General features: G+C 38.4%; 1 protein-coding gene across 1 annotated transcript; it reads right to left on the bottom strand.

The window, feature by feature from the left end:
• Nucleotides 1-1,028: 1,028 nt before the first annotated feature.
• LOC139733689 (E3 ubiquitin-protein ligase HECTD3-like) lies at nucleotides 1,029-19,130 on the bottom strand. The gene is made up of 21 exons (XM_071644502.1): nucleotides 18,947-19,130; nucleotides 18,657-18,814; nucleotides 16,428-16,567; nucleotides 15,624-15,852; nucleotides 14,782-14,897; nucleotides 14,047-14,160; nucleotides 13,269-13,351; nucleotides 11,948-12,050; nucleotides 11,619-11,681; nucleotides 10,942-11,100; nucleotides 9,981-10,086; nucleotides 9,323-9,440; nucleotides 8,431-8,534; nucleotides 7,565-7,687; nucleotides 6,984-7,073; nucleotides 5,947-6,153; nucleotides 4,886-5,015; nucleotides 4,113-4,187; nucleotides 3,517-3,595; nucleotides 2,104-2,172; nucleotides 1,029-1,207 (listed from the first exon to the last, which is right to left on the bottom strand). The coding sequence occupies exons 1-21, from the start codon at nucleotides 19,080-19,082 to the stop codon at nucleotides 1,123-1,125; spliced, it is 2,487 nt and encodes an 828-aa protein (XP_071500603.1). The 5' UTR covers nucleotides 19,083-19,130; the 3' UTR covers nucleotides 1,029-1,122.
• Between the last annotated feature and the right edge of the window lie 3,120 nt (nucleotides 19,131-22,250).

Raw genomic sequence — 22,250 nt, 5'->3', positions numbered from 1 at the left:
ACACAATATTTAATTGCATTTTCATACAAATTTTGAAACTCATCATATAAGCACCAACAGATGTTTTATGGTCACAGGTACAATATCTCTATATGCTCTACATTTTGTCTTTCCTTTTTCCCACTGCTACAAAAACAAACATTGGAAAACTTGTCTACCTTAGCTGATGCTTGAACAATTGAGGCAGAGTTCAGCTACTGCTTATAGTGACAACTTGTCTAAGGAAGCTACAACTGTATGTACGAACACAGCATGCATTTTTTTGGCCAGCTCAAGTAGGAATCTAAGTGAATGATGTCATTGCACTCTGTGCCAAACTAACCAACACCCAATAGTATCATTTCTCTCTTTATGCTACTGGAACAGATACATGGTTGAACTAAGCCTGTATCAAAGGGCTATGAGCTCAGGATTACATGTGTAAAATGAAACCAAAGCAAACATACTACTGTACACTCTGTAATGATGCTTATGACTGCTAAAATAAACCAAATGGACTATCTCAAATGCTGCAGGGGGATTTCCAGTGATTATGAGTCATGTGCAGCAGTAAATCTTTACCAGTCAATCTGGAGCTCAAAAAAGCCAAACAGCATTTGCATTTACAGTTAGACCACCAGACTAGCATGACCACTCATTGATCAATGGTGTGCCATTCCTTAAAAATTGTACTAATTATGGCATGACATAGATTTACACAAATAATTTTATAACTATGATGTAACATCATAAATAGCATCACTCTGTAAATGCACTTCTAGACAGAGGTACAGCAATTTTCACGGAATGGAGAATTCAAATGCTTGGCCCTCCATGACTTTGCAGCCTTGTGTATGATTAGACAATCTTAAGCTGGTCCACTTCCAAGAACAAAAGCTACCAAGTCTTTTGATTTTCACAGTACTAAAATGAATCGCATCATCCTCAAAATGCATCATCCTCAAGTCCTGCTGCCACTTGATTATAATCTCTCACAATGTTCTTCTGCCCATTAATACAAAATGAGAAGTCAAACATGTGAGCTCGATGTATCTGCATAGTTTTTTGAAGCAAATATCTGTCATCCATGCCACAGAGGTGTGTCCCTGCAATCCTCCAATCAGAGAGAAGGTGGGCGGGGCTTCATTCATCCCATGGACTCATGTCAGTGTCGATGGCCACACAGTTGTAGGCAGCATACCGCAGCTTCTCCTCGGTTATCTTTGCACTGAAGACAGAAAGAAAAAAAAAAATCACATTGCCAACATGAGACTTCAGACCCTGACGCCCCTGATGCCCCTCCCAACAAACATTGTAAGATTTGAAAGTAGATGAATATAAAATGTATCTCCTAAAGGAGCAAAACAAAACAAAACGAAACAAAAAGACCCCCCCCCCAAAAAAAAAAAACAACAACAACAACAACTGAACATATGCATTAATTTTGTTCATCAAAAATTATCTTTGAATGATGTGATAGTAAGCAAATAATCAACGTTGGTGAAGGTGATGGGACAAACTATCACTTCCGAGGCGATCTGGATGTAGCTATCTTTCCGAAGCGCAGCTGAGGAAAGATAGCGTACACATTCAGATCGCCGAGGAAGTGATAGTTTGTCTCATTGCCTGAAACTAAAAGTTGATTATTTGCTTTATATTCCACATCTAGGGTCCTAGAAATTCCGATTTTATTCCACATCTGAAACCGTTTTAGCCGTCTTTAGGTATCCTTAGGGCTTAGGCTACGTGTGCGCGTAAATGACGAAACAATTAAGTTGCTGCGCGCACCGCGCGGCACTGAAGTGAAAGTGCGTTGCACTGTGTACTATCAAGTGACCTAGGTCACATGATAGTCCACAGTGCAACGCACTTTTATTTCGCGCGTACTCATCTTGCGTTAGGACTACACACGTGTGTATGTGGACTGTGTGGAGATCAGCGAAACAAAAGGGACTATCAACATAGAGTGTAACGAACTTTTCTTCTCAGGTGATGTGATGGGTAAAACTAAGCTTCATCACGTGATCAGCTCTGGACCAATCCTATTGCAACATTCTTAGTATGTGGAATATAAAGTTCACTATACTGCAACAGAAACAGCAAGCAAATTATATGAACCATTACCTTGAATATACTGGCAAGAATAAGGTATTGGAGCAGGTTGAAGATTCCGGTAGAGCATCAACCTTATCCCTGTATGAGGGAGAGAGATGAGAGACGGAGGGAAGCAATTATCACATAACAGGTATAAATTATCAAAGGATTTCATAGTCCCACACCCTTTCAAGATCTTACATTCAAAAATACACTGACAGCATACAAATGAATCCACCTAAACATCTTGCCTCACATCCTAAAATTGTGACCTTTAACTTTTGCCTAAAAACAAAATACCCAGTGTTTCATACTTTCCAGATCATGAACTCAGACTGCCACAGATATTACTAACATATAAAGAGTTTGCTGACGGGGGAAAAAAAAAAACAACTGAGTTAATGCTGGTGTGTTCTGCCAAACACTTCTCTGCAGCTTCCAAGGCCTCATTTCTGCATCTAATACTGATAATAATACCATTCATTATTCATAAAGCACATATTTCAACAAAGTCTTTAAAGTGCTTAATGGGAGGAGGAAAGTGATACAAAGAAATAAAAGCTAAGAGTATAGAAAGAACAGTAATTTGCAAAATATGTCACACAGCATGTTAAGAAGAAATAAGAGGGGAAAAAATGAACAATTGATTCTAGAAGATTTGTTGTGTTCAACATAACTTAATTTTAGTGCACAGATCTAAAATATCTCTGGAAGTACTTCAAAGTGTTTTCTTGACATTTTGAGTAATATCAACTTCATAACAATGTCTGCCATGAAACATTGCTTCCTATTTTTTTTCTTGTACTGCTCTAATTTTGAAATGTCAGATTGTGACTTTCACCGAGAGCAAATATGAGAGCAGTAAATCATCTGCCACAGGCCACTGCTGTACTTGACAGTGTAGTTTGATGTGATTATATTCACTGCTCCTAAAGCTATGTGAATAGCACTTATGGAAATATTACACAAATTGATCACAAGATGACAAAAACCCATAACCACTTTTGTAGACACTTTTTAGTCACTTCACATGTTCCAAGTTTAATTGAGATAAAAAATGTAAATTTTTAATATTTTGCAGGGAACATAAACAGAAAGCCACATTTTCCGACAATGTCCACTGATCGTGGACACATGTCCAAAATCTATTTAATTAATTCACAAAAGGTTGTTTGTGTATGATTGTTATCAGGCAGACGCCGGTGCTTATGAGTGATCATAAAAAGCAAGACGCAAGGAGTATATATATTCTCAGGATGAAAATGAAATGCCTCTACCAGTGCATATATAATATATATATATATATATATATATATATATATATATATATATATATATATATATATATATATATATATATATATATATACCACCATTGAGATATTGAGGTATTGCAAAGCAGAGAAAAATCATACAGAGCTAACAAGACTAGCAAGAACTCACCCTCTGTCTGGGCAGATATAAAGAGGAGCCGGAAGACGTCTTCTACCAGTGACAAACCTCAGGAAACGACTCCTGTCCTCTGTAAGGAATTAAGATAATGGCATTTCCAATTTTCTTGTTTCTACACAAACAGAACACCTAAAACTCTATGGTGTTTGCTTGCTGGCTTGCTTCATTTCATTTTTCTTATTTTCTTTCACTAATATATTTCTTCTTATTAAATAGCATCCTCTGAAGAAAATATGTATTTAGCAATGATTTGCACTGCTAGAGAATAAACGAAAGGAGCACTCTCATAATACAAAATATCAAATAATGATAGCATGATGCTGATTTTCTGTGACATATATACGACATTTACATAAAAATATACCTTTATGCAAAAAAGCATCATCGACTCAATGACCATGGCTTTTCTTTTCCTGCTGTCAAACACTGGTCTAGAATGTATGAGATACTGAGTTAACTAGCTTTTGCATGCCTGTTGCTATTACCAAATGAATAACATCTTATTCAGAGAGTAAATGCATGCGGTGCTATTTTCCCACATTTGTACTATCTTCATTACTAAAACATTGACAAACAAAAAAACTCACCGTGAGTGAAATTACCAAGAGCCTCCCACAGATACTGAACTCTGATATCTGACTCTTCAATGTCTTCATAGAAAGCTGCAAATAATGAATTTGAAAAGAAAAGAAAACAAACATACATTCAGCAATTGACAGTCATCAAATATCTTATTTCTCCAGGTGACTCTCCTAATCAATTTCATATTACTATTGCATTTTCATTGCATCTACTTATCAATCAAACTTTGCCTGTTCCATTATACATACATTGTAATTATGTGTATCCTTTGGTTATGCTACCATGATATGCTTTGTCTGCTTGGAGCCATCTTCTTTTGTGGGAAAGCTATATGGTGCTATCAATATCAGGCATACTGTTGAATACAATATCTCTTCTTTTATTGAAAAAGCTATTCAAACTGTAGTAAAAATACAGAACACAATACTTGGATGATATGCAATTATACTTTTTTTTCCTCTCTCTAGTACTCAAGTGGCGCTCCATTACATAAATTCTTGTGTAACCCATTGAGGAAGAGTCCTGAGTGTACTCGGGCAAGAGTCTATGGGAAATGCGTGTTGTAGCAAAATCAAACCGTCCTCAACGGGTTAAATAAGTGGTTTGGATAACATTGTTGTTGTTGTTGTTGTTGTTGTTGTTGTTGGTGTTGGTGTTGGTGTTGGTGTTGGTGTTGGTGTTGTTGTTGTTGTTGTTGTTGTTGTTGTTGTTGTTGTTGTTGTTGTTGTTGTTGTTGTTGTTGTTGTGAAGTAGAGCCAATAATGGACTATAAACTCACTTGTCTTCTTGAGGTCCTCCACAGTGATCTCTGGGTCACCACATATCCTTCGCTCTAGCTCCTGCCAGGTCAAGAGGTCAAGGACTGCTTGAGGGATGACCTTGAGTAAACCTTGTCGCAGCGACTCTACCTGTGGTCAACACATGTGCCAAGTACTGTTACAGAATCACAATAACAAACTCAATGCATAGCTGATACTTTGAATGTACGAGTGAATTACACTCATAAAATGTTACTGACAGATATGCACTTTTTTGGTTATTTTTTAGGGGAAAGGGCAAGAGGTGTAATAGTCATGGCATGAGCGACCACTTTCAAAAACACACTGCCCACGTACTGCATGAGCTGAAATTTTTGCTTTCAGATGATTGCTACTCATCAGTTATTCTCGCATGTAATTGATTTCATGGTTGTGAGGGTTTAGTGATTGTTACTTCACCTTTCATGAAATATATAAGAATGAGTAGCAATCGACAATACTAATGCTGAATGTTTCTACCTGGTGATTTTCTGTACATGGACAGGTGAGGAAGTAGTATGCTCTGCATTTGAAGTACTAGCGTGTTGCTGTGCCCCGATACTGTATACGCCATATATTGTGCGAATCGGGAATTCCCCACGATTTCGCGAGTGGTTAAATTCGCGATTGTGGAGTCCCGTACTGAACGGAGAAGTGTACACGCATACGTCACATTCACATCGGGATCAGAGCCAATATTTTTGCGTGTCTTTAATTTCGCGAATAGCACCTGACTCGCGAAATTCGCAAAAATAAAAGCCTCGCGAAATATTCGGTGTATACAGTAAATTATGCTCATGCAGCGTGCTATACCTCCAGTAGTTACTAGTTGCGCACAATCCAGCTGTGAGTACAGCCATGGCTTTTTTTTTTTTTTTTTAAAGAAATGATATTTTCACGTATTGTTATTTTTGCCGCTCAAATGCAATTCGCAAAATTCACAAAAATAAAACAGGAGCAAAAATTTCAGCTCATACAGTATCTATCCCTTTACAAGGGGAATGTAATCAGCCATTGTGGATACTCATGACAATGAACTTACCTGTTCCATGCACTCAGACATCCTAGCCTCTTTCACCAGCCTGCAGTACTCCAGCCTGTCCTCATACTGCACGTGGGTGTCAGTGCAGCCATCCTTGAGGGGTACAATTGTCTGGTCACTGAGGCTAGTCGTGTAGGTCAGCTCACCAGCAAATGAAGCTTCAAATGTCTCCCTGTCCATTGATTCTATCAGCTCTATCATTTTCACCTGAGGAATATTCAAAATATATTTTGCATATATTTCACTGTCACATAAACTATTGTAAAACCAGAAACAATCACAAATTGGAGCCGACAGCCTTTTTTGCAGCATGAAACTTTTGCCAATTGTCACTGGCATTCAATGTCTTGTGCAGACAAGAACTGTCACAAGCATTTTACTTTCACCAAGCTTGGCTCCTCGCAAAATTAGCATAATTTTCACGCACATGAAAATTTCTGGTTTCACAGTATATAACAAAGAGATTACATGGCAGGTATAAAAATACAAATGACCCTAAAGAAGATTCATAGAATTGACGACTGGATTTCAGAATCTTGGATACTTTGTTCCCAAGCTATTAAAAAAGTAATGATTTATATTAAAAGCAGTAAACGGAAGCATTCACAGAAAGTATTATGGTACTTTGGCTGAAATTGGAAATGCTTTATGAGCTACAAAAGCCCTGTCATTCCATTCTTGAGTCTTGATTCAGTTTGATTCTTCTGTTTCTTTGAATGCCTGGGAAACACAAATTCACATCTTTCTGTACTATCACAAAAATTCACAAATTAAAGAAGCTTCGTATATGGCAACCCTCATGCACAAATTATGCTGAAAACTAGGAATGACAATTTATGTCAACTATTCAAAATAATATCACCTGTCACACAATCATGTATTTTTGCACTGAACAACAAAATAGACATCTACTCAATTTCTGATAACAGATAGATCACTTGTTTGCTTTTGTATGCATTCTCTTATCCTGGCTTTATATACAGAGAATAAATATCAGAAACAAAATTGCAGTTTATGGAAGAAATATGGGTACTCACAGCTGCGGCATCAACTGTCTTGTAATCTCTGGACCATGTCACATGTTCTCGCCCCAGCAACTTCCACATGAATGCTGGAAGGGAGAGCACCTAAAATTGCAAAATACATAAAGTCAGAGATAAAATCTTGTCCTATCGAAACAGAGGCTCCGTCTTTGCCGAACAAGAGTGAAAGGGGCCCAGGTAAATTTGAATGGTTGGTGGTGTTGTTAATCTAGAAAGTTGTGTAGGAATATGCTGAGCGGCAGAGTGTACACTGTCACACAATAAACACAGGGCAGATGGGGCTGGTACATAAGAGTTGTGAAAAGAATGACAGGACAAACTTTACAATCCTCAAATAATGTTATCACCACTATAATATCTAAGGAAAACTGTTTTCCCAATCATCAATTGCTGTGAAAGAAATAAATATTTCTCATTCAATTCACAAACATGAAAATATTGGGATATTTAAACATCATAATAAGAAAGCCATTAGATTCCATTAATGCTTCCCACTCTTTTTTCCCCTACAGTTATGGGGTCAATGAGATTGATAAAGAAATGAGATCTCCCCCCCCCCCCCTTCTCTCTCTTACCAGATGTTCCCTGCTTCTAAGACAAGCACCCATCAGCATCCCGATCCACTCATACTTGGCAAACTGTCGACATGATGGGTTGGGAAGGTACACATCTCGGTTGATGTTGGAGTCATCATTGTTCTACAACCCAAGAAGAAATGAAAGAGACATGTCGAGTATCCATTTGTTTTCTTTGCCCAACAGTCCTTAAAATTATGGGTTCAAAGCCCACATGACACAATGATTGTATCCTCTTCCAACATGCCTCATTAGAATGTCGTTCCATTTCTCATAACGCATAAGGGTAGAGATAGATTTCCTGAGCCAGTCTTTTTTGCTAGTTGTAGTAGACCAATTCCAGATTTAGCACAGAAATGGTATCATCAGCAATTCTGGTCTTCCTCTTTGACCTTCACTAGATATACCCTCAAATAATTTACTATGTTGTAGATTATTCTTTTGTAAAATCAAATTTGACCGAGCAATTCTTATGCTTTCATGCAGGTAATGCATCTCCAATGTTTGACCTTTCCTTGTGACCTTTGCCCTTACAGTCCCATAATCCAATCAATTCAGGTTTGTATGGCCAGTCATCTTGAAGTTGCAGTCTTTAGAGAATCAATGATAATGGGAAAAAACAATGGCATCCATGAATGATAAACAGCTTTTATCATTTCATGACATACTGGTTCATCTATTTTCCTTCATTTCTATCCTTTCCTTCCTTCAATGTGCAATAGAGTCTTTAATTTATTTTCTGTGATATGTGCTCTATAAAAATGGTTGAACATTATTACTATTATCACACTAGTGACAAACACCACCTGATTTTGCCTATCCAAACGCACACACCATGCTTGGTGGGTAGACTATGGCGCCCTCACCTGGTTTGGAGACCTGATAAAGAAGGGAAGAGGGATGGGGTCGTCACCTCCTGTGGGGCACAGCTCCTCTGCTATATCAGCCAGACTGTCTCTGAATCCACCTCCTTCATGTCAATCAATTGGAGAGTGCACAGGAGCAGTTACTTCAAATCAATGAATTCTTGTTTTATTGCCACTGATTGACAAATTACCCTTCATCAACATACGAATAAGCACTGATTATTTAGTGTTTCAGTAGTAGCCACAATAGAGAACTATGGGCATACATATAAGTGTCATACCCTCTAGACTACAGAGCTGCAGGCTTACAGCCAGTGCTGGGTTTAATCCCTACAGCATGCAGCAGGTACACTGGTACTGCGTATCTAATCAAACCACTTAACACATGTCATAATGCAGTACCCGCTGTGCTGCATGCTTACATACCTCAATGAAGGGCAATTTGTTTTTCAGTGGAAATGAACAGTTACTTCATTTACTGGCTTGTTTACTTGCAAAACGAAATTGCCATCCTGAAAGTGTGTATCAATTTTTCCCATTTTTAATGATTAGTAAAAACATATTGTATATTCTAAACTAAGGAAAAAAACTTCAGAGGCACATATTATTCTCAAGTCAATATGCAGTGAAAGTTATTTCATGTAATATCCAATGCTTCCAAACACCTAGTCAATAAATTGTTTAACTATTGTAAATGTTTTTTTTCTAATTCATCAATACCCAAAACACTCACTTTCATCTCTATTTTGCAACTACCTTTAGTTCTCTAACAAACAGAATATTTATGTAATGCCCCATCAGAAACACATGACATGTGCTCTTTCAGTTAAGACATGTGCAGCATTCCAAACCAAACAAATGATGCATGGAATTATCTTTTCATGAACCTCACCCTGGTCGATGATTCCCTCTGAGAGAAACTTGCATTCCCACCACTGGTCGTACTGCTGCGGCCACCTGAAGTCCAGTGGCTTCTCATACTTGTCCTTGGGTTTCAGCCCCTCATACATCTTTAACAGCGAGAGGAGAAGTAGAGGAGTGGTGTTCAGCATTTAGTTTTTACTATTCACGTGGCCTAGGCATTGACAAGATCAACAACAGCATTGTTCATTCAAAGTAACTTGCAAAATAATTTACATGCATTTTCATTGAAGATAGAATCAGCACATACCTCTTCATCTAATTTATAATTTTTGTTTCAACGTACTGATACACAACACAAGGGATAAAAGAAGAATGTAGAAGCAGTCATTCATAGTAACATGTAAATTCATCATTTTGAATGTAAAAAAAAAGTAAGAAAAAGCAATCTATCATCCACATCGGTACGTATGTTACAAACATTCCACTCAAGTACAAGTATGCAATGTAATCTGTTCAAAAGTTTTCTACAAATAAGATCTTGCACATAAAGCCATTTTAATGTGCCCTGCGCTGTAACTAAAACATGTTCACACAACCACAAATTTGCAGATATAACAAAGACAGATTACATGCAATGGAATCAACATCAACAAAATGAACAGAACTTCATGTATCCATGTTTTCACCTGAGAGAAGATGGCATTCTTAGCTGAGGGGTCCTTAGACGGATCTACCCTGTGATCCGCTGCACTTCTTCGATTGATATACAGTTTGGGCATCCTAGAGGGCCTCCTACAACAAGTAAACAACAAAAATATGCTAAAAGTAGCTGACCCTACCTCATCTCCACTGGATTTGCAATATCGCTGATGCCTCTTATCAAGAGAAAACTGCTGAGAGGGTAAACAATGATTGCATTTTTGCATCTTATATAAGACTTGTTGTTGCTGGGTTTTTTTTTTTTTTCAAAAGACATTTTTTATTCTATTACCTGCTCATCAATTTTTGAAATCACTATGCCTATGCCCCATTTTGATGAGGATCTTAGCAATTGCAACTTTACTTGAGGTTAATCTGTCAGCACATTAGCAAATGGACAGCCACAAGAATTCAAATCATTGCCATGGGATGTGCAATTGTGGCAACTGCCAAGAACTGCAAACCTCTTAAAGACACAATGTATGGACCCATGGTATCTGACTTTTAAAATGAAGGCACTATGTTCACACACATTGTTGTGCCATCGATATACAGAGTCTGGTCAACTCTGCTCCAGTGGGTAACATTATGGGAGCACAAAGCTGCATTAGGCAAGCATGCAACAAAGGAATGTATGCCGTCTTGCAACCAGCTGTGTGTATGGATAACTGACACATTGGAGTTGTTGGTGTATGTCATATGTCCCCTTTCATTGCACTCCTCATCATATATCGAGGATGAAGTTGCCCTAAGAAATAAAGAGGAAACACATTGTAGCAATAGCAGCAGTACAAAAAAATGACCAAATATCGATCATCATTGCTGTCTTGGCCATTTAGCCATGATGTCGCCAGCATAGGATTTACAAAATTAGTTTGAATGCATCATACTACCCAACATTCTTATTTCCATCTAGATGAGGGCAACGTGTATTTATTGGATCCTCACCCAGTCTCAGACTGACTCAGGAAGTGGTAGATGAGACCATTCCTCTTCTTAGAGAGTGGCAAGAACTGACGGACCACCTCCAGGGAGCGGAACGACCCCACGGAGTACTCCCAGGCTGGCACGATGAAATGGATGACGCTGTCCAGCAGCTTGATGAATCTGTGAATGATGACCATCACATGCAACAAGGTCAGCTATGTCCTTCATTTAGGAACAATGACTGGGGCAAAGCTTTCCCTTACATTCCATCATCTCTTCCTACTTTTGACTGGTGAAAAATAGCAATATTTAAAGGCAAACAGGAGATTGACATATTACATTGGAAAAGCAATCTATTTTCCCTCAAATGGGAAATTATGATTGTGTACATTTCCAGTTTATCACATGATACTGAAAATATGGATCACTGTGATAGTTACGATGCTGATAATTCTAATAATCATCATCAATATCATCATCATTATCATCATCATCCTCACCATCATCACCATCGTTACCATCGTTACAATCATCACCATCATTACCATCATCACCATCACCACCATCATCATCTTCATCATCATCGTAATCATCATCAATATTTACAGTACAAGATGAAATGGATGTCATAAATCATTATCAACAAAACCAATCAACATGAACAATATTGTGATCATCATAAATGGTTTTACAATTACCTTTGTAGCACCAGTGCTCTTCTGTACAGCTTCTCTTTGTCCACAAGCTCTAATCTTGGGTACCTGTGGGAATCAGAATCAGAACAGGGAAAGTGTGATGACATACCATCAAGAAACGCAAAGTGGGTGAAATAAAGAGATGAATGGATCATTTCCAGCAAAAAAATGAGGTGGTTTTGTTGTTGTTGTTGTTGTGTTTTCTGAAATTGACTGCATGCCACTAATACCTAATGACAGTGAGACATTATCCTGATATTATTGTTACTGGCAGCATGTCATTACTGGTAATGGAAATCAAAGGAAAATTTGTCTTGTCACGAATCACTAACCTCACAAGCTCCTTCTTGTCAAAGAGATCAATGTTGAGACCAAGATCTCTCTCCTTCAGTGACTTTATCTTGATGCCGTGTATTCTTGTATCAACGCCATCGTCTGTGGTAGGAAGAATGCATACATCACAAAAGATTTGTTGGAATTCCATACAGTGCACTCCCGTTACAACGAACACGATTATAACGAAATTTCGTTATAACGAAGTAAATCTTCTGGTCCCAAAATTATCACCATTAAAGTCTATGGTACAAAATTCGCTCATAACGAACATGGTTATAGCAAAATTTCCGTTATAACGAAGTCTTTTCCGAGCGCCACAGACAAAGAAAAACAAAAGAAATGTGCTCCGTTATAACGAAAAGCGAACTGCTTTCGAAAATATGTAGCGGAACAAGCATTTATAGTGTCTCTCTGCATGGGTGAATGCTTCAAACCACTGTGTGTTCGCTCCTTGTGTCACGTACAGTTTCTGAGGGGAACTTGCGTTTATTATTGTAATACAGTTATCCCATCACATTTCACATACAATGCAGCTTTCCAGTGTATGATGAGTATTCAGCAAACATAATATGATATGCATACGTGGTTGCTTGTTTTCGTTATACAATTGTATATTGTATTTGTTCAGTTATAACGAAATTTCGTGATAATGAAAGAAAACTGCCAGGCCTGAGCATTTCGTTATAACGGGAGTGCACTGTACACAATCACAAATATTCATATATAGTACTACATTGCGTACATCTTTGCATTATCATGCTACTTCTATTGATATTGTCGTCTGATTACCAGAAGGAATTGCAAAGGATGAGAGAGGATGCGGTGTGATAGTTAGAGGGATGTTGTGTTTTTAAAGGACACATTGTGATGGTCATACAACAAATACAAAATGGTGATAACAATGATACTGATGATAGTGACTATCAAAATGATAACGACATTAAACATCATTGACATCTTCATCATCATCATCATCATCAATGCTTTTAATCATGCTCACAATTCTGTTGACTGTGTGCTTTAACTGAACACTGATGTTTGACTGCAATAACTGCAAAGTCAATTACGACAAAATCTACTTTTACCTCAGTGCTAGCTGCTTGTATTTTTCATACCATGATAATTTCTACTCTTCCCCTCTCCACCTTTCCCTTTTCTTCTTTTGTACCATCTGTGCTTGCCACAAATTACTCATTCTGGCAAGTGTCCATATCTGGTCTCTGCTGCTCTACACCCTATGCAGCCAGGAGGCTGTGAAAAACACTTGACCACTATCCCTCCCCCTTCTCAAATTAAGCAACTGTCTTGGCATCTTACCTTTGCATGCCTTTATTCTGATTTCAATGGTAGAGTAGAACTGTGTCATGTCTTCTAATATACACATGTCGCCAGAGAAGGTCCTGCAAAGGGTAAGATGAGATGCCACAAGGAGTGTGAGTATATGCCATCAAAATTCCTTCATTCTTAAATTTCCTACCATCACTTGATCTCTTGTCTAAAGCAATCCTGCCAACCCAGCCCCTTCCCACTCCAACTCCCCCCCCCCCCCCCAGCAAAGAAAGGAGAAATAACACATTTCCTGTTAGAAAACAATATATCATTCATTCCAGTATCTTTATCCTCAAACTATTATCTGATACTGTCAGATAGTGAATTCATCCCTGAACATTCAAATTGGGTCGAACAATAATGTTGAAAGTCATTGACATCACGCAGTGTTTTTGAGTACCAGTACTAGTGCCAATACCAAGGTGTCTTAGAAATTTGCACTAGTTAATGAATATCATGCCTTCACACTATGTATACATGAAATAACAATGACAATGATACCAATGATTATTATGACAAAAATGGTGAAAATATCAATAACAATAATCATCATCATTGCCCATATTATCAGAACAATGACAACAATAACAATTAGAACTGTAATCACAATTTTCATCAATTATCGTAAGTTCTTCCACTGCAGCTACCCTGTGCCTCCAACAGAACCATCAGTAACTTCTACGATGATATCATCAAGCACAATTCTGTTGATATTTTCTGCTGATATTTTCTATTGTGCTCTGCAACAATGAGGAGCGACTCTTACTGTTCTATGGTGATGTCACTCAGCTTCATTAGATTTTCCACCTCACCCGCCATCACCACCACGTGGGTAGGCATGTAGTTATCGTCATGGGCGTTGACCGTGATGTACAGCTTTCTGTGTTCAGATGAATGATGAAGAAGATGGACACAAAGGTAACACAGACTTCATTCTGAAGATATGAGTTTGCTTGGGTCAGTCAAGAAGCCATTTCAAATGCTGCTCTTTATTCAGTGAAATGATGTTACCACACAAGCACAATCTATCTCTTATGGCGTATAGAGAGTTTGGGGAATTGCAAAGAGTTTGTGCCAGTAACAGTCTACTGTTTGCTTAAACAAAAGTTCAAACAAAAAAAATCCTCTTTTGAATCATGGAAACCAGCCTGGGCCAGACTTTAGCAAGACTGACAAAATTTTAGTTATTTAGTTCATCCATTTATATTGCTATTGCTATGGTACAACATACCAAGAAAAAAACAACAACAAACAAGAAATGAAAACCTCTGACAACCATAATTAAACATTACAGTAGGTTTGGGACCAGTAGAAATACTCAAGAAGAATAGCAACAAAATGCATCTTGTTAATGCATACAGTGCAATAATGAAGTGGAGAAACTATTCAGTGTGATATGCATACCACCCATGCTACTGTGCATCATGTAAAAAGAGCCTGCAAGAGCAGCTCTGTGTTTGTTCATCATTTTTGGATTGAGAATCCCACTTGAGACACTCACTTGATGATGGTTCCTCTTCTCATCCTGAGTCGTATCCAGTGCTGGCCTTGCCTCCCGTCACTCTCCCAGTACGTCGTCGGCTCTCCATCTGTCAGGCATGATGCACTCTCATCATCCTGTTGTCAAGGTAACAGAGGTACAGTCAGCTGGGTGTGTCATGAGAGTGAACCTTACATTACTCTCCTGCACAGCTAACTTAGAGGTCCCATCAACAACAAATGAACAAGGACAGATATGCATATAAAACTCTCCCATATTTTGGATTAATATTCAACTTGTGCGCTGTCAACAGGAAGCCTATTGATTTGGTCCTGCTACATTTGACTTTGGCAACATCATCCACAGAACATGCAAATGAAGCTGGGCAAAAGAAAGCCTGTAACTGTTTCTAAAACAAACTCAAGGTTCAAATGTGCGAGCTTAGGCACCTACTGTGCCTAAGTGCAAAGCCCACAAAAGTTGCACAATATTGTCAAATATCCTTCACTTGTTTAAATCTACTTGTATGTAATGTACAGCTTCAAATTCAATGAAACAATTTCTTCTTCATGTGGCATGGTTTATGAATCAGTAGCATGATGCACCAGAACACCTGTCTCACTACAGATGAGAGTCCATGTAAAAACATAATATAGTCTATATAGAACATATACACTGTACTTGTCATGGAATTACTGCAATTTGTCAAACAGCTTTGTTTAATACATTAGCAATGTGTGTGTCCCACTCAATTACAGCACACAGAATTGTACATCAGTCACCATTGTGAAAGTTGAGAGTGAGAGATGTGGTGAACATGTTAATGACACATGCTGAATTCCTCCAGAAAGTCTTGTACGAACCCAGCTAGACGATACATCCACAGCCTCCACGTACTGCTTGACACTTCCCAGCTTCTCATTCTCGTGGTCTGTGTGTTCCCCGAGGAAGCGCGCCAGCTCCTCGTCACACTCCAGGCTCCAGTTTGGTGGCACTGCCCTGAGATCCTCCACACCATCCTGGTAGACCGGCCTGATCTCTGGCAGCTTGCCGATGCGGAGGCTGTAGCTCACCTCGATTACTTCTTCCCAACTGAGATGGGTGGAAAACGTATTAAAGGGTAATGGGAAACAAAAAGGAAAATCACTGCTGTAATGAATCAACCTCTTTTTTTTTTCTTCAATTCATTTAAAATGCAAAAATGGGGAAACTTCTGTAATCACCTAATGATTTCAGCACATCAGACCACACAAGAACAAAACATCATAGGGATTCTAATTAACTATTGAGAACTTGTTTATTCTGAACTTCAGGTCATTTCATTCACTTTGTTTAATGCTTTCAACAAGCTATAATACTATCTAGTATAGTGTATATAAGGTGAAAAGACATCATGCTACCTCAAAATGGTGTTAGCAAAATATATGACTTTGAGTTTCAAGTTCAATGTGGTTCAAACCATCAGTCTGTCAGATTAATAACTAACATTTCTTAAATGTCACTATTCCCACTAAAAATAAAAACCAAACAAATCTCAGTCAAGTTTACCCATTGTTTATGGGATCAAGGTGAACCAAGTGTTATCCCCACTGATAATTCCAAATTTAAATTTTAATGGGTTAATTGTTGGCAAAGACTTTTGACACTTGTAAAGACGCCATACTCACTCATCGATGGGTTTTGCTCTCTTCCCAAAGAGCAGCTGGGCTGCTTCACTCGTTGGATCAGGTTCCACTGCCTGCAGTGATGGTGGGTCTTCTTGACTGGCTTTGCTGTCGTACAACAGCACCCAGCCTTCCACGGGACTCTGGAGAGTGCATTATCCATTCCATGAAAATTAAATTTCAGCTCAGTCATGTACTCAACTGGTTAACATTTCTAGGTTTGGATAGTTCCTACTGTACCTGTACATTTACACTTTTTCTACTGCAGTGTCCTCTATCATCCTAACATTTGTTTTCAATCAAATATATTCTCTTTCCATCTTACTAATATTTCTGTTTGAGATCACAGTTCAAGCAGTAGTGGAATAAGGTTGCTTTTACTTGTATTGAAATCCTTACACAAAACCTCCACTTAGGTTGGTTGTTAACTACGTACATGCATAAGGTCCTACCAAATTTGTAAACTCTTCAAAATGAGTTTCAAAGATTAAGTTAGAAATGCTTGTTTAAAGGCATTTATTGATTATAACGCAATTCTAAGAACACAATTAATATCCCAGATTCAGGTATTGTGTGACATTGATTCAATTACCAATTCAGAACCACTAAACAGATATGGATGTACAAGACTAGTTAACTAATTAATGCTTGTAACAATACCAACAACTGTACATACTACTGTACAATACAGTCGCTAGTCTATTTGTCTCTGCCCCAGAATTCCTGTGTTTACACAGATCTACTCCCTGTATATGATATGATGTGCCTCCGCCTGTCTGTTTGTCAGTGTGCGTCTTTATGCGCTCATGTGCGGTGCTTGAGGAAGTCTCAACCGACTTTATTCAACTTGCCATAAATCATTCTTACTTAACCCCTTTAGCTCCCAGGTACGTAGTCTAGAGATATTGATTATTATGAATGATGCATTATAAAAATGGCCATGGCTATAAAACTACATTGTGCAAGTGTAGGTCTGCTGTAAGTTTCATATTGTGCGCACAGAGTGAATCACGATCACTTGTAAAGAGTGAGATGTTTTGAGTGACGTCATGAAAGTTGACATCAATATCGACATTATCCCATGGCCATATATAGGGCCAATTTACATGAGCGACTGGAAATAAGCTCTAGACTAGTGAGAAGTATTTCCTGCATTTGACGATTGTGGAAAATGAGCAATCAGTATCACACAAACTTAACCCGTTCCTTATGGGAACCTGGTATACCAGGTTCAGGTGGGAGCAACTGATGTACGGGAAGCTGGTATACCAGGTTCCCAAAATGAAGACAAGAGTGCCTGCTTTAGAGGCCTAAATTCGTGTTTCTTTGTGTTAAAATGCCCACAAAAGTGGGCTTGATAAAAAGATCAGAGTTTATTCTATCAGCATTCGTTCTCCTGTTTGAAAAATATGTATTTCACAGTATTATGTACCTTTTTCCAGATTTAGTTTTTGCTTGTTCTGCTGTAAACTCGTAAGAACATGTTGTATGTACATAGCGATCAAGGCCGAGATCGGTTAGATATCTGTGTTCGCTGACCCCAGTCACCCCATTCAGGTACCTGGTTTTGTATAGAACAAAAAAGATTTTGTGAGCTCATCAGCGCATGCTCTATTTATACCTTACACCCGATCAATATTTCCATTGACATTGTTCACTGGTACATGTAGCTGACCTTGGAAAGAGGATACATGTACTAGTGCCTCCTGACTGCCTTCACAGAGGTGAATTACCAACCTGTCTGCCTCTCTGTTGACAGGCAAAAAGAATCTCGTTTGGGGGCATTAAAGGCACTCAGAGAATTGCGGAAGGAACGGGTTAATCTAGCCAGGGACAGCAGGGTCTAGACACTAAATCTGTACACATGGTAGAAGTATGTATTGTTAAATATGCAAGGACGTAGTCATTTGCGCCAGCCCGTAAACACGGTAAATACCCATAAATTTACCAATATAGATATGTGTAAATTTTGATGTATAATATGAAAAGTTGGAGTATAGTAATTGGTATCAACCTATCAATCAATGCCAGGAAACTGCCCCTACACGCAAAGGCAATGGCACAGCACATTAGCAGTAGCCATTGACCACTGTTTTGGTGGTATCGAATTGGGTGTGTGTTGTTAGTTGGGCGCGTCGAGAATAATGTAGTCCCACCTATTCATTGTCATGATACCATCACGACTTTTGCTGTGTCACCGTTTGTAGCTGATTGGGGATAAATTTACATTACCTCAAGCTTCAGCCATTGTCCTTGGGTATTGCACATCGACACTCCTGACGCAAGAACTACACTGTCCTTGTAATTTGCCGCCAACAAATTCGCAATGCATTCTGCATGTTTATCTGGTTGGGTGTACACGTTCAGAGTCAACGAGGGAGATGCAGCCTCCTGCGAGTGACGAGGTGGGGGGACGCGAAGCTCGGCGGCGGCAGCGGCGGCGGCAGCCCAGCTTCCAGCAACATAGGACGGAGGTAATCCCTGCTGCTGCTGCTGTTGCTGATCCTGCGATGGTGTTATCGTGTATTCCAACTTACTTGGTACATAACAGAGGGCTTCCGGTAAATGTTTCGCATCCCGAAAGCATTCGACACATTCTTGTAGACATCGTATTCGGGCTAAAGTTGCCCTAGTTGGTGTGTAAACTGGAGAAAACATGATCTCCTCCAACAAATTCGCGTGTGTTTAGTAATTTCGTGAGATGACCACCTGTCGTTGATGCGTCAAGTGAGGGCGGAGTACCGCATACTAGTACTAGTTCAGTGTAGTTCGGACTTCAGAGCGGGTTTATCATAATACCCTGGCACAGGTCAACACTGAAAAAAGTAATCGTTGAATCTAACGTCACATCTTTGGATTCTCTGTAGACTCTGTTTGTTTGCTTGTTTGTTTTCGGGAAGGGGGTAACATTTAATGCAATACCTGGTAATGTTGTACACAATGATATATGATCCATTCTTGCAGGGAATGAAGACACATCTTTCCATAATAATAATAATGATTACATGTTTTGTTTTTGTTTTTTTATTATAATGCGATGATTATTACAGACCGATATGGACAAAAACTCAAGTAACCTACGGGCTATAATAGGCCTACTGACCAATGATAATAGGGCTTAACCTCCGATGACAGTGTGGTATCAGGGGAAATTACCGACTCTTTGAGATAAATGCATTTAAGTTTTTTTTTTTTTTTGAGCGATCATAGTCTGGGTGCAAAATCATATTTTGGGCCTATAACCGCGTTTTATCGTCCCGCTGATGTTTTTCATGGTTTTACCTTAATTTCGAGGATACTGAATCACGAGTCTCGATATTGTGCACTACTCTTAATCCTTGAGGATTTTGAAAGAATCAAGGTGGCTGCCAAAATCTAAAATTCATACATAATTCATTTCCTTACAAATGGTGAAAAAAAAATGACAATCCACTTCCCCTATTCCGACGTGTTGAATCTGAATCTAGCCGATTGAATATTCATCCTTGAAATGTTGAGAATATTGAAAATGGCCACCAATATAATTGCAAAGGATGGCCGCTAAGATGTGACTGACGATTGAAAAAAAGAAAGATGGCTTTCAAAATGACCGCCAATAAGTACAGACTTATAGAAAATTCTCATCACTCAAGTCCGATGAAGTCCGTCACTTTTCATTTATTTCTCTCCATACTACTTCTGCTCCATGTAACTCACTGTATTGCCTATCTTGATCTTTACAACCACGGCTACAATACCTCTTAGCCTATGCAAAACCACAGGTCCACAACGGGAAATGCTCTATGTTAACATTACTATGTCATTCTCTTCTAAGGCCCCCGAAATAAAATCTTGGGAGGCAAAACGAGTTATTGCCCCCCCCCCCCAAGTTCCCCCTGTAACAAATGATAATCAATTATTTAAAGACCAAAATGAACAATAAAGGCACTTTTCATGTCTAAAAGTTGTCAATTTCATAACTTAAAATGTGATTTTTTTCACAATGTTTAATTTCCTATGCTTTTAGATGCTCTATAAACGCGACTGTTGTACTCTGTTTTTACAAAAAGTCCCTACTGTATGGGAAAGGGTATCCCCCCTCCCACAACCTCGCCGAGGATCTCACACCGTCACATAATGTGCCCCCGTCGAAATTTTGCCCCCCCCTCCCCCCAAAAAAAAAACAAACCAAAAAACCAAAAACAAACATCAACAACAACAAACAAACAAACAAACAAACAAAAAAACACAACAACAACAAACAAACAAAAAACAAAAAACAGAAGTGTTCCGGCGCGCTTGGAAACATGCTCTCCCTCCCTTCTCTCTCTCTCTCTCTCTCTGTTTAAGTGATTCGTGGGTTCACATGTTGGTCAATGTAAAATGTTTTGCTTTGTTTTTGTGAATGTGAATTTTGTGGCATTGAACGAAATTCGAATAAAGAATATACAAAAAAAAGTGTTGGTCAAATAATATTATCAATATTAGAATAACAACTCCAGAAATGGGCATGAATCATATTTTCAATACCAACAGTTTATTTAAAGAACACACGTTAGGGCTACCTGTTTAATTCTGATCGAGAGAAGAATCATTTCAGACATTAATAACTGGGATTTTTTTTTTTGTTAAAACAAAAACATTTCTGATTGGAGATTTATGATTGTAGAAGCCATTTTGGATACCATTTTTGTTGATATGACAAATTCGCTCAACTGAACTTTTGTAAATGAAATGCTAATTATTCAGGTTCCATGACTCGAATCACTTTAAAGGAAAAGATTTTCGTTTGCATCAGCTATCGTGAGGATCTCAAAACCTTAGGCAAAGATACATCATGGGTTGCATCATCCAGATTTAGATTCAGCTTCCTCGAAATAGGGTTAAAAATAATCATAATTTTGTCCTAGTTTTCAACATTTATAAATATGAAGGAATTTCAAATATTGGCGCCTCTTAGCCCACCAATTTCACGGGTGATCAGAGTCGTCGGTCATCTTGAGCATCTCAAAATATCTAAGGATGAAAGAGCTAGCTGCTATCATCCAGATTGCGTTAAATTTTCACCAATTAGGCCTACATGGAAATGGTATAGGTATTTCGGTTTTTGACAGCCCTTTTGGAGGCCATTTTGAATCTGAAAACCCTCAAGGAAGAAAGTGTTGCATAATCCAGATTCGGACTCAAAATCCTCGCTAATAGCTGCTGTTGTATGACTTATTGTTACTAGTAAATAGCATAGCCAGATTGATATGTATAATGGATGCTCATACAAACATAATGCTATTATTCTGAAACATCAAACACTGAGAGCGTATGAAGTGGGTCTACAGCAACTGATGAAATCATGGGAATAGACATTATTTTTTGAAACATGAAAACATGTCTTGGGTAGATGTACAGTCATTTGAATTTATATAAAACAAATCATTTTGTCGTTATGTTCATCCTCCACCAATACATAAAATGCGTACGTCATATACTGCATTGCTATGGTAACGTAAGAACATCACACTCATTAAAGGGATGGCATATAGTTGTTGAGATGTTGTTGGGATGTTGTTGGCTGAGATGAGCATTGAGCTTTTAAAAACCGTTTTCGTGAGATATTAAGAAAATAAATATGAAATGTTAGAAAGCATAGACCTACAATTCTGAGAGAAAAACAATTTTGAAATGGCTGCTATCCAAAAACAAAGTAAAACAGAGTGGTCCTAATTAAAGGTGGACTTCTACCTTTTATTAGGATCCCTTTATTTTGGATATCTCAGTCATTTCAAAATCAGTTTTCATCAAATAAACTTTGAATCCATCTCAGAGTTTGGGCCTACATGTTCTTTCATATTT

Source organism: Diadema antillarum, unplaced genomic scaffold (assembly GCF_040938485.1).
Source record: "Diadema antillarum isolate AM-2024a unplaced genomic scaffold, OU_Dant_1.0 seq00000486_RagTag, whole genome shotgun sequence".
In the NCBI taxonomy this organism is placed as follows: domain Eukaryota; kingdom Metazoa; phylum Echinodermata; class Echinoidea; order Diadematoida; family Diadematidae; genus Diadema; species Diadema antillarum.
This window is presented reverse-complemented; position numbering and strand designations above follow the sequence as displayed.

Bases quoted from the DNA above. Each gene is read 5' to 3' on its own strand.
- LOC139733689 (XM_071644502.1), bottom strand. From the start codon at position 19,082: ATGTTTTCTCCAGTTTACACACCAACTAGGGCAACTTTAGCCCGAATA. The intron at 6,154-6,983 runs GTGAGTACCCAT...AATATTCCTCAG, and splicing joins AGACAGTTGATGCCGCAGCT to GTGAAAATGATAGAGCTGAT. The intron at 4,188-4,885 runs GTGAGTTTATAG...CATTATTTGCAG, and splicing joins GGAGGACCTCAAGAAGACAA to CTTTCTATGAAGACATTGAA.